At 39.4% G+C, this 13,782-nt stretch overlaps 1 protein-coding gene across 1 annotated transcript in view; it reads left to right on the top strand.

Annotated features, from left to right (window-relative positions):
- HTRA3 (HtrA serine peptidase 3) overlaps positions 1-13,782 on the top strand; it is a 59,564-nt gene that overhangs the window by 25,268 nt on the left and 20,514 nt on the right. The window contains exon 9 of the mRNA XM_080373481.1: positions 1,054-13,782. This exon is cut by the window's right edge and continues 20,514 nt beyond it. Within this exon, the coding sequence (XP_080229607.1) occupies positions 1,054-1,219 (166 nt within the window). The 3' untranslated portion in view covers positions 1,220-13,782. The remainder of the gene's footprint in view (positions 1-1,053) is intronic.

Genomic DNA, 13,782 nt, shown 5'->3' with positions numbered 1-13,782 from the left:
AATCATAGAATCATTTAGGTTGGAAAAAATCTTATAAGTCCAACTGTAACCCAGCACTGCCAAGGCCACCACTAAACTATGTCCCTAAGTGCCACATCTACACATCTTTTAAATACCTCCAGGAATGGTGACTCCACCACCTCCCTGGGCAGCCTGTTCCAGTGCTTGACAACCCTTTAGGTGAAGGAAATTTTCCTAATACCTGATCTAAATGTCCCCTGGCATAACTTGAGGCTGTTTCCTGTTGTCCAATCGCTTGTTACTTGGGAGAAGAGACTGACACCCACCTTGCTATAACCTCCTTTCATGATGTTATGAAACATTAACAATGTGCAAATATAAAGAACACCCCAAGTACAATTAACTAAATTTTGGTTTTGAAAGGTATGTTGAATATTAATAAATAGAAACTTGGATTAAATTTAAACAGGAAACAGGATAGCATTTACAGAATAAATTGTCAGAGCTATTATCTGAGACAGTGCTTTATCTTAGAGGAAGAGACTACTTTACAGAACAGTTGGAAAATAAATATTTCTAAAAATGTTTTTTAGGAATTACTAAAATACAAAGGCAATAAAAGCAGCTATCCTGGATTACATGTGAACAGCAAGAAAGAAATAATTTACCTGTCATTCAGTTGGTACACATTGCTTGTCTTGAAATTTTGAGAGTGGTTTAATTTCCAGTGCTTGAAATACATACTGGAAATAGAAAAGCATGTTCTTGCAAATGGATGGAGTGGAGTGAGTCACTTGTGGCTAACAGGCTTTTCTGTTTCTCCCTTGCTGTAGTTTTGTGGAAGACAAAGAGAAAGCGGGGCTACTTGTTTTTTCTGTTTTAGAAGAAAATCCTCAGTTGACGCGAGTCTGATTTTGCATTTAGCGAGTTAAACCAGTTATTCTCTTTCAGTAGAAAGGGTGGAATTTCACTTCAGTGGAAATTAAAACAAGTTAAAATTTACCACATCAGCCAAAGAGGTGGTGAATAGTCTTTGTACTTTCGCTGTGCGTAGAATGCATACTTACTGCCTTTTTCTTCTTGTCTTTGCAGAGGAGGGATCCAAGATGGAGATATTATTGTTAAAGTCAATGGGCGTCCTTTGATGACTTCCAGTGACCTGCAAGAGGCTGTGATGAATGAATCACCTCTACTACTTGAAGTTCGAAGAGGAAATGATGACTTGCTATTTAACATTGAGCCTGAAGTTGTAATGTAAATAGAGTTGAGGAAGCTCTCACCATAATTAAACTCACTTATTCTGGAACACTAGATACCTCCTTTACAGCTACAGTAATTATACTTCCTGTTGACTAATGACAAGGTGGACTAACTTAATTGCCTGAGCCATTTCTGTACATAGTAGCTAGAATGAATTCAACTATGCCATTTATAGAAGATTTAACTTTGAAAGAAATTTAAGAGCTGTGTTCTGGTTTGGGTAGCTGGTAGAAATGGGGTCCAATTCCTGCAGATTCAGTTCTGCATTTTAAAAGACTAAAATACTACTGGAAGTGAGGAAGCATGTTGAAAGGGGAAATTATTCTTAAAACTACAGTCAGGGCTGCAGCAGAACCAAGCTATTGCAATGCACAATTGAGTGATTTTTTTGTATAACTTTTTCAATGTGAACCTAGTATTGGGAAAGCTTGTATTTGTTCTTAGTGCTTCTATGCTACGTGTCAGTGCAGGTAGATTAAATCTGTAATTGTCAAAAGGAACAAAAATGGTATCAGGCTCTAGAGTGTTACACCTAGGTCATGCGATTTTGGAATATAGTAAATGATTCTTATAGAATTAATGCCTTATTATATATGTCAAAACGATGTGCTGAACAAAGTTACGTTTGAGAAAGTGCACAGTTTTTTAAGAATTTGATACAAATCAGGTTTGCATTTTACTGGTAAGCTTTGCTGTAAAATTGTTATACTACTTTTGGCTTGTACTGTGTATGTTTCTACTGTAAGGAGATTAAAGTTTACACAAATAATTTGTTGGTGTAAACCTCTTTTTAAAGAAGTATGTCTTCTCTCCCTCTTCTGTCAGACTGGAATAGACTCTCCCAAGAGAAAGTTTTCTTACAGAAAATTGGGCCCTGATGTTATGAAAACCCTTTGCAGCCCTATGGTGTAATTATTCTGCCCTTATTTAGATTATGTTTAGACTTGCTTTGCCTACAAGTAGTTTATTTATACTGGGGTTTTTTCTTATTTATGAATAGTGCTTTGATTTCATTTAGAGAGTATCTAGCTGGGATCCTGTTGTCTTCAATTCTGCCTGCGCATGACAAAAGCAGAAAGGAAATACTATTAACCCTGGTTTACAGCTAGAGTGTGTGAGGCTTATGTAATAAACCCAGGACAGAAGTTGCTAAGAGCTAAATCCAGATTTCTTCGGCACCCTAAACCACACAACTATCTTCTTTCTTGGCAAATGTTGCTACTGCTCCCGAAGTGGCAGAAGAGTATCTCTATCAAGCGCTTTCTAAAGCAAGCTGTGCTTTCTAGACTTGCTATTTGTGTCTTTGTTACACTCTGATGCAAAAAGGAGTTAATCTTTGGGACCTTCCTTGTAGGCTGCCATCACATCTAGACTTTCTGGCTATTCCAGCTGACTTGTTTGTGATCAGCCTTGCATCCTTCGGTTTCCGTGATGCCAGACACACGGAAGAAAGCAATCTGTTCATTACTTGCTGGCTGGCTGTGACTGCAGCTATTAGAGCTGGGAGGTGGATGGGGTATATTCCTCTTAAAAACTAATACTGTTTCATTTCATCACATGATTACCCATGCCTGTAATAATGGCTTGACACCCATGCTGTCACTAAAAAAACCCAGATGGTTTTGCCCCTCCAACAAAAGATAGTTGTACCTGTTAAATATTCCAACTCTTTCCACTAGGATACAACCTTAGCGTTGTCTTTCAAAAAGTGTCGGTGTTAGGATAGCTGTGGCATGCAGGAGGATACCGTCATGGCTAAAGTCAAGCCTATCCATACATGTCTGCCATATTGAGACTAACATTTTACAGTTTGCGAGGGATGTTTTGATACCAAAAAATTGGAGTCAAAACTCTCTAATACTCTGTTTGGAGTTTTAGAAAGCAGACATTAGTCTCGACACCAGATACCCACGGGATAATTTCCACCCATCGTACATACTAGTTTGCTATTTATCTTTATATGGCTGATATAAGAATTTATATATGTGAGTGTATATATATATATTAATGACATTTCTGAGAAACTATTAGCATATTCATTACAGTTCCATGAACTACTAATCATACCTACATTCTTACTACACACATGTGGCTTAATGGGCCGAGGGTCCTCTGATGGTCATTTGGGACATCTTCATCCTCTTCTTCATCATATTCCTCTTCTTCTCATCCTTTTCATGACTTTTTCTTCTTTCGGCCCTGTTTCAACACTTTTGACTCATGTCTTGGTTTCAGACTAGTTCTTATCTACCTAGTAGCTAAACTATACAATACAGCGTTATACTAGTAGCTACGCTATGTAATGCAGCATTGTGCAGCTCAGCCATGTCATGGATACATAGTTGCAACATTTACAGTTAAGCACATTGGTAAAATTCCTCTGGTATCAGTTTGTTTGCATCCACTGATTAATATTGATAAACTATTTCCATTAGTTTGTTACTAATTTGTCAGATTTTTGACCAATAAATCGTTTGGGAAGAAGACCCACAGAGTGACTAGCTTCTCTTACTGTAAGAGAAGCTTTTTGGCTTCCAGATAACACAGTACTGATTTTGAAATAAATTGTATAACAAGTCTCCTTACAACAATTCTGAGTAGAACCTGGAAGTGACATAGTAGTATTAAACCTGAAACAATACATTGCTTTTGGCACTGGCCAAGTGCCTTGGCCTTTTGATCATGATGCTGGAGGGGAGAAAGGCTGTTTCCTTGCTCATCAAAAACTTGCATTCTATCAACAGTTGCTTTCTGCTAAGCTTTCTCTGACAACCTTTTAGAGCTTGCACATCTAACAGGTTGGAAGTAGCAGATTTCACTGAGGGAATAAAGGTCAGATGAGGTTCTTCTAGGAAGAAAGCATTGTCATCTCCTTTGGCTGCAGGAGCGTCTGTGTCAGTTCAGCTGTGGTGTGACCCTTAGCTGCTGAGATATGAGTAGACTTTATTAATTGCCAATCGTCTCCCTGACATTGGCCAGAGCTGCAAAGCTTAATTGCTCTTTCTTAAGATAGAGTCAGCGTCTACTGATGCCAGCAGTTAATGTTGTCAATAACACAACCTTGCAATCTGTTTCTTTGTTAAGGGAAAAGGCAGTCAGTGTCTCTTTAAAACAAAATGTTCAGGCAGCCTGTTGTAAGCCATTACTGGCTGTGTCTCTCAGGGCAGCAGGGGGAAGGAGCAAGAGTGTGATCTTGATCTCTCAAAGAAACTGGACTGGCAGCTTCAGCTTTTTCCAAGTCAAGGCTGGGTCAACAAGATGAAAGGTTTTGATACTCATTAGTCTGACCACTCTTATTACCATGAAGATTTCTAAAGCCATCTCATTATTTCTATAAGGCCTAATCAGCAAAATAAGGAAAGAGGCATCACATGACAATCCAAAAGATGAGCATTTCAGGGTGCTTCTATGCTGCAGCCCATTGAAGTCCACAGTGGGAGCTGTGCAGCTCTGCCAGCAAGCTAACGCCTGCAAGGCAGCTCCCTCTTGCCTGTCCTGCTCACCTGTGCCTGCTGTGGGGCTGAGCAACTTGAAGACAACTTTTCAGGCTCTATGTTCAGTAGAAAACAGGAATGAGATAACACCATACATAATAAAATACCATTCATAAACATAGATGATTGCTGTTAGGAAGACAAGGTATGGGCGAAGAAGAAAACAAGAAAGAGAAACAGCACAGAATAACAAGAAAATAATTATATTCTTAGGAAATATTATTTAAAAAGAAAAGGTACATCTGTTTTTTTATATAAGTAGATGGTCATGACACTGGGCAAGGCTGCTGTACAGCTGCCAGGTACTTGAAGACCCCTTTCTACAGATGGCCTCTTATATCATCTCAGTACCTTCAGAGCAGTTTGAGGTGGGTAACATCATCCCAATACATCAGTGACTCTCCCCAAGAGGAACCAGTAATGGAAGGAGAGAGCATTTAAACTGTAGTCAGTGTGGCACACACTTGTCATCTTCCCTGAGCATCACATAGCTCCTATGGCTGATTATTTGTGGCTGTCTGCACCACCCCCAAGTGCTCTATCACACTTGTACCTATGATACCAATTAAAAAATATGATGTCACTGGAAAGAGAGGCACTTTCTATTTGCAAGCAAGGAAAAATGAAGATAATTCCTTCCCTTACAGGGGATCCTGTAGGTCCGTCATGGAACTGGATGTGACACAAGAAGTGCATGAGTCTTGGGGCTTGCCTGTGTGTCAAACCAAGTCAGTGATTTGTGGGCTGTGGCTGCTACGCTGCACAGATCACTGTCATGGTCCAGCAGTTGTACCTGGACCATGTACTGGAGGTACAGCTCCAGAATTTTGGCCCGTGGAGATCTGAAAAGGCAGCAGAAATCTGAGTTATTGAGGAGCTTCAGTGGCCATGCAGAAAGTCAGTGGACAGCAGCTCCGTTCTTTGCTTGCTGTTCTGTATGTTCTGCACAAGCTACTCTGTACAACCACATACCAAGCAGCAGTCCCTCCTTTCTGTGCATCTCTTGTGGCTGCCTCTGCACCAGCAGTCCTGTGCAAAGCTCTTCTGCACAGCTTCTTCCATGGGGACTGTTTCGCAGCTCTGCATTTTGCCCTCCACAACAGCTGCTCTGTTTGCTTTTCTCCACTTGTTTTGCATGAGCTATTCCTTACCACCGTATATCCCAGATAGCAGTCTCACACTCCTTTAATTTTGTTTCAATTGCTTGTTTTTTGCTTGAGGCTTTGTTGGTTTAGCAGAAATTCTGAAGAAAGAGGAAATATTTTCTTTTTTCTTCCCAAGCTCTGAGGTCTGGAGTGCTGTTCTGAGTATTTCAAGTCCATAGCATAATTTGAGGGCAGTGGGTTGATTAAAAGTTTATTTAAACATGACACACTGCAGGATATAGAAGGTGATGCTGCTTCTTTTTAGGCACCACCAGCCCCAGAAATCGATGTTCAAAGACATGCAAGGTTGAGAGCTTACCCCAGAGGGGGTGTGTATGGGTAGCATGGGTTTGCTTTCTGTACCCGCATACAGAACTGAAGTCTGAGGTTTGCTTTGAAGTAGGAGGAAGGCTTAAAAAGGGAAGGGGGAGGGGGTGTAGCATGTTTATTTTATTTTATTCCCTTTATTTACTTGGGTTTCTGACATCTTCATTTAACTGGATGTGCCTGGGGAAAGCATCCAGATCTGTGTTTATTCTGATCCCTCTTCCCACAGTAGCAGATTCTTTTTGCAGCTTTGGTGTTCTGCAGATAGTAGATTTTGTCTTTTATCCAGATCTTCCCAGTGCCTGTGTCAGCAGACACAGCTTGGTGGGGCTGTACTCTAGAAGAGCTTTCCAGGTGATGCCCGTAAACCGAGGCAGAAAGAAGAATCACAAACAGATAAGGCAAAGTTATCTAGACCTTGCTGGCTGGTCCAGTTCTCGGTCTTCTGGCAAACATGACAGGCAATGTTATATTGCAGTTTTCTACTGAAAAATGCGCAACCAGTATATTCACTAGCAATGGGGAGCATGGATACAGGAGTGGAGCTTCAGGCTGCAACAGTCACAAACAAAAAAAGAGGAAAAATGTATTTATTTTTTCTCTTTTGATTTTTGTCTTCTGGGGAGAAAGGTCAGAGAGAGCAGGTCTCTCCTCCCCGGCCCCCTCTTCCTTTTCCCCTCCCTTTCTTGTCAAAAGTCTCCCCCGGAGATTGTGAGAATATGTCAATATTAAACAGCATTTTTCCTCTAAAGATCTCTGGAGAATAACAGAAGCAACTGCTTGCTCTGTTTTTTCTTCAACAAACACTGGCCAGGCCTTTGCAAATAGCCAACTGAGGCATAGTCAGGAAAAAACAAGTTCTTAGAGGAAGCGGTCGCCAAGGAAAATAATTGGGCAGCATGAGGGGTTCGGTGACGCAGCTGCACAGCTGCTAAGTTCAATGACTTCTTGACTGCCTTCATCTGAAGTTGTGTCCCACTATAAAATGATCTACCTCCGTAACTATAAATAGCCAGGCATGATGGTTTGCTGCTTGAAATCTCAGATTGCAGCTTGGGGAAAAAAAACCCAAACCCAACGCACAACAAGAAAGCAAGAAGCCTTCAACTGTCTTCTCAGTAAGATCCTAAATGTCAAAGAGAGACAGGGAAGCTAGAGAGTACAGTGCTAATGCTTTTGAACATGACTTTTGGTTGATCACGATGTCCAGTGCTAAACCAGTAGTGCCAATGGTCTGTCCTCCATCTGTGGGAAGAATTCCACCTCTGGGTTGGTGTCACGTAGACTGCTGGTTGTTTCACCTGTGCTATCTGGCTGACATCTCATAGCATCAAGGGAAAGAAACAGCTTCCCTCTTCTCAGAAAGCAGAGGTTCAAAACAGGTCCAAAAAGTTGTATCCTAAAAAAATTTACTACAAAGCCCCCTTCCTGCGAAGAGGCCCCAGGAGGCCAGAACCGCTGCTCACGTCTGTGCTGAGGCTAAAACAACCACAAACAGAAATCCAGTGTCCTATGAAAGTTCAGGGAGCTGCTTTGGTTGTTTGTTTGGGGTTTCTTTTTTTCTTCACATCTGTAATGGCAGCTGCAGAAAAAAAAAAAAGGGACATGAGTAAATACTGGCAAACTGAAAAAGAGCAGCCTCTGAAAGCAGCCCAGCAAACTTCTGTAAATCACCAACACATTTTAGAATAAAGCAAGCTTTTCTACAGCTTAACTACACCAGTGAAGCAGTTTAATATTTGTGCTGAAAAGAAAACCAGTAATCTTTACACATTTTGCACTGATAGGCATTACACATTTGCCCTAGTATGGAACAGTATTTGCAAAACTTGCTTTTCAAACTGTTTTAGCCCAAAACATGGTAGGCAATTAAATAAAAGCAGTATTTTCTTAAGAAAAATATGAACCTTATCTAAGATTATTTTTTAGGTGGACGGTATTTTTATAACACAACATTTATTTTGCATAGTACTGAGGAAATTTGACCCAACACTCAATTGCTAATGCTGTCCACACTACTGGTGTGGAGTCAGGTTCTGAAAGAAAGATAAGGCATAGAGGCTCTATGACAGATTTCTGAAATTTATCTTGTCAGCTAGCACAGCCCTTCCATAGACTTTGGGTAGATTTCTGTAATTCTGCTGGCTGCTGCAGGTTAGGCTTACATTTGTCTCTGTGTAACTGTGAAGGCTGTAAGAGTTTGCAGCAATTGCTGTTAATTACAACAGCTGGGGAGAAGTTGTTTCCCCAGCTTGCTGATAGCAAAGACCTTCCTTACCCACCCCCATCTGACTAGACTTGAGAACATGCTTCTGTAGATGATAAATGAGCATAAAATATGGAGTTTCCTTTTCTCCAGAAAGCTCTGATTCCTGTTTAATGCCACATACATTCGTCTTCTAACATGTAAAAATTTGATACAGTTATCATCCTATTCAGATTAATGAAGTTTGGGGGGAGGCTTGAGCTTCAGAAGGTCAATGAGATAGCAGAGTTTGCAGTTAAAAAAATCAGATTTTGAACAAAAGAACTCTTGACACATTTTCATTTTTCATGTGCAGCATGGGTTTATGGTCAAAGATGCACCCTCTGTGAAATCAAGCCTCTGTGGTCTTTTTTTTGTTTTGTTGTTTGGTTGTGTTTTTTTTTAATAGAGAAAAAAAAGGAAGGAAGAAGTCAAAGAGTGAAAGATGAGCTGCTCACCATCCCGTTTTCTCTATTAGCATGGAGGAAGAAGAAGGAGAAGAGAAAGGCCATTGTGGCCTGAAGTGTCAGCTAGCTGTTCCTGGTGTTAGGAGTGGCTGGAGGATGCAGAGGTTGATTTACCTGTCTATGTCCTTATACAGTCCCATTCCCGTGGCATTTGAGGTCCAGATTCTCCAGAAGATGTAGGTGGTATGCCATGAATACCTTATAGATTATGTGATTCGCTGTGTGTGGCTCATGGATACTGTATTTCCTAGAGACTGACCATAAGACAAAATTTATATGCGCGTGGCAATATCTGACACCACAGCACTGGTTTGTGTCCTGATTGAGGAATGAAAAAGTCAGAAAGTAAACATCTTTCTCAGAGCAAAGATTTCTTGCAAGTTCATCTCAACGTTTTCAATCACGGTGACACATTTTGATATTCATTTATCTCCCTAAAAACACAGCAGCAGCTCAACCAGAAAGAAAATAATTTACATCACAGAGCACACAGGGAACCTTGATAGAAGGTGGTGAGAGGTGAGATTTTTATTTTACATATTATAAAGCACAGAAATTTGTTATTAAGTAGATGATCTATCTGAATCCCATGCTCTATATGAGTAGTAGGTAAAAAACAGCTTCCTGACACCTGGCAATCAAAAGACAACCACCACAAGCCTACTTCAACATTGTACACAATTTGTCAAATTTTTAATTTTAATTCTACAATGAAAAACTTAATTTTAATTTAATTAATATATTATTTAAAAATACAATAATAATAAGGGGGGGAAATGTTTCTTTGTAGTAAGCATCTTAAGCTGAACCCACACTGTTTTGAGAATCTGCTTTATGTCCAGTTTTTTAATTTATACAAAATAGAAAAGAGCTGCATGAAATTAAAGCTTACTGCTTAACGATGTGCAGCAGAAGTCTTTCTGCTGTTAGTACAAAAAATACTTTAACTCATTCTCAGTGATAATTCCCCACCTCTATTTGTGCCAACATTAACAAATAGAAATTCATATTGGTTGTAATGTACTACACAGGTTAGGTTTGGTTTAGATTTAACTTCTCCCCTAAAAACAGAAAAGAAAAACCCAGTCAGTGTGCTATTTATCTTTCTTTTTTTGTGTGTGTACGCAGAGATTAGGAGGATTAGAAAAGGGGGTCTTAGCAGCATAGAGGGTGTTCTGGGTTAAACCCAAGATCTAATCCCATGGCTGTAGCAATAGTATTTTGAAAAATCATTTTTCAGCTGCCGTGGTAAATGTTTCTAAAAACAGAGGAGAGGTTTACAGTCTGTTACAACAATGAATCAAAATAACTCAGCTCATTTTCCATGCTAAGTCTCAAGAGCCTTGGTGAACACCACATTTGGCTCAGGCGGAACAGGGGAATGATTGACAATGTAATACAACCAAAAACCTGAAAGAGAAAACAGGTAGATTAATTATCCATTACATTAATACTCCTCTACTCATCAGAGTTCCAGTCTGCAGAGCTGGGTCGGCTTAACAAATAAACCGTCCGTCGGTCCAGCACAAGTACACCATAGAAATCTAGGGCCTGATTCTAAAATCTGTGAAGGAAAACATATGCTTGAAGTTAAGCACATGATTAATAGGTGAACATTGAAATCTGGTCCATACTGGAATTCTCATGATGTGAATATTAAAACATTCTTCCAAATCCCTGCAAGTGAATGATCACAATTTGCCAGTCCAACACGTATTCCATCTGCTGTTGGTAGCCAGTCCATAGGAGCCTTGATCTTGTGAACAACAAAGACACAGCACACACCCCTAATTAACTCCAGGTTGTACACACTGCAAAACGTACGCAATGCATTCACATGTATTCATTTTGCATGCACATATGAAGTCTATACAAATATAACATGCAAAAAGAAGAAATGAAAATAAATAAGAATATAAGAATTGTAGAACTATTCACCAGGGAAATGCAAAGATGAAAGATGAATTCTGTGGCTAGCAGACATTAAAAAAATCTGATCCTGGGAACTTTAGAAGAGCTGCCCTTACCCTTTATCTGTTAAAAACTGTGGCAGAAGTATTGGCATTAATGGAGAAAGCGTCGTCTGACAGGTATTTCCTTCTGTGATTAGTACAGGAGTATTATCAATCGAGATATTACCAAATGTGGCAGTCGATTCACATGATAATGATGAAATACTTTCCGGTTTAACAGTAGCTCAAGACGAAGTTAGACAGCTGCATCTAGAACTAGGCTTTTTTTGTTCTTTTTGTGCTTTTTTTTTCTTTTTTCTTGTCTTTTTTTTTTTTTTTATCATCGGGTTCAGATAACTTGTAGCTGTTTTAGAAACTGTCTAAGCTGTCTAAATGTTCATGTTAACTTTCTGTAAACCTTAGAACTGTGGTGATGCTCCATGAATAGCTCCAAGTGAGACTGGATGATCTCTGACATTTTTAAGGGCTTCTAATTGATGAACATATAAATAAGCATCAAAGGGTAGATTTTGATGGGATTTTTAAGTCAGACTAATAACTTTGCAGCTGATAAAATGAACTGAAATTGGAAATGATAAATGTCTGGAAAAAAAAGGATTTTGATTGCATTGTCCAGACCACAGGAATGAGAGTCACGTGGTACTAAGACGGCGAGGGAGGAGGTGGCTGTGGTAAATAACCTCTAACCTTAATACAGATGAAATGTTTTCTGCAAAGTAGAGGGTTTGAAGTTTAAATCTATTCCAGACTGACTGATGCTGGACCAGTTGTTCAACTCTTCTGCTTCAGTTTCTGCATCCATTAGATGTAACTGGTAGCAATGCCTAACGTGAAGCACTGAAATCTCAGGCAAATAAGATTATACTGTCAAATTGCAAATGCTGTCTCTGTGATTAAAAATATAAGACTCAATGAGTATGTGTGGTCTGCAAGAAGATAGATGCCTAAATCGACATTGCCTCTTCTCATGGGCAGTCTCTTCACTGAAACCTTAGTTCATGGCTGTGAATATGTGCTTTTATAGATATCTGAATTAAGTGTCTCAGATGGGTAAAGGCAACATGCCCGGATACTCAGGGTGATGTCTCTAAGCATCATAATGTTTAAATTGGACTGGGTTTCAGCTGAAAGTTTAAATTTCAATGATTTTTTAATTTTTTTTTTAAATCCCGATTAGTCACCATCCATTCTCCAACATGTTTTGCTTTCCTGGCTCAAATTCATACTCTATGTTTCCCCTTTATCAGAAAGAATCAATTTTGGTGGTGTATTTTTTTATTATTATTTTATTTTACTTTATTTTATTTTTTTATATAGGTTTCCTTTGTGTGTCAAGTCTCAACTAGAAAATTGTCATAGGGTATTAAGGCTCTTATAATTTAAAGACAAAATAAGAGAAATAAAAATGGAGTGTCCCTTAGAACATTTCTATTTTAACCTTTGTAAACTAATGCCACTCTTTGTATCACAGGAAAAACTCAAAGCTAGTATGTCAAACAAGATAAATTCAGCTTTGCCAGAATATTTTCGATTTTCTTGTAACTTTTTGAGATGGAATGTCCAGTGCTGCTTCAAAACTGTGAGAAGTTTAAGGGCAAGGATGCTTTCCATTTTTTATAGGGTTTGGAGGGAAAAAAAACCCAAATGCCGTTTACTTCCAAGGGGAAACACTGCAAAATGTGACCCTCTGGTCTCTTAATTGTATGGTATGAAAAACATAAAAGTATGTCATGAAAGATTTATACATTAATACTTAGACATATAAGCTCATTAATTTGATCTGCTGTCATCCAAATCCAAAAAAATGGTAAAGGTAAGGGCAGGCTCTTGAAGTTCATGGCATTACTCATGTCTATAAGCCGTACCCAGTGCTTGAAGGGTGATGTATCCCCCAAATTGTGTTCACGGAATCCTGGAATGGTCAGGGTTGGAAGGCACCTCTGGAGATCATCTAGTCTGACCCCTTGATAAAGCAGATTCTCCTACAGCAGGTTGCGCATCCAGGCAGATTTTGAATGTCTCCAGAGAAGGAAACATCAACCAGGTAGAAGTCAGCCCGTGGTCAGTAGCTAACTGGCTTGTCTGACTATGCTGTGGAGTGATGTGTTACTGTGCAAAAATTGTGCCTGTGTTGACAGACCTTATCTGCATGATGACAGCAGACATTTGTCTGAAAAGGTCTTTTTTTTTTTTAGGAAACAGCCTTCATTACCCACCAGCTGCAAAGTAACTCTACATTTTAACAACCAGGAACAGAAAAATCCCCATAAACTTCTTTGCAAGTTTAACAACGCGTTTCATTTGGGAAGGTCTGAAACATCTGGGAGCGGCTGGAGTGTGTGTGCTATGTAAAACAGAGGAGGGTTTTAAGGTGAACTAGAAGTGACTAGCGACAAGTCACCTGTCAGCCTCCTCATAAATCTGTTAGAAAGCAGAATATGCATAGACTGGTCGATATTCTCTATTTTTATGCATGGAATAATAGAGCAGCAGGTGACTTTAATTTAAGGCCAGTAATTTGTGCACATTATAGAGTATAAACTCATCAGGCAGTTATTTCAATACTGGCAAGACTTTTGAGCAACCCAGTTGTGAGGAGGAAAACAAAAGACAAGTTTTATTCCATTTTCTTTGATTTCTCATGCTGCATGAAAGCATCCAGCCTTTCCATTACTAAAGGATTCAGAAGACTCATTAGGGACCATACTAGAGCTGTATGTTATGTGCTTCACCACTTAGGTTAGGACATCAAGTTAAATGTCCTCTATCTTTGTGACCCCTGTCTTTCCACTCCCACCCATGGCTTTTTGCTAAATTGTATTTACCAAATAGTTGCAGCAGACAAGCTTGGGGGAATGTCAGGCAAAGAAAGGGAGGAATTATGAACAAAAAAAGTCTGAGAAAATATAA

This window comes from Falco punctatus (assembly GCF_963210335.1).
Source record: "Falco punctatus genome assembly, chromosome: 1".
NCBI lineage: Eukaryota > Metazoa > Chordata > Aves > Falconiformes > Falconidae > Falco > Falco punctatus.
This window is presented reverse-complemented; position numbering and strand designations above follow the sequence as displayed.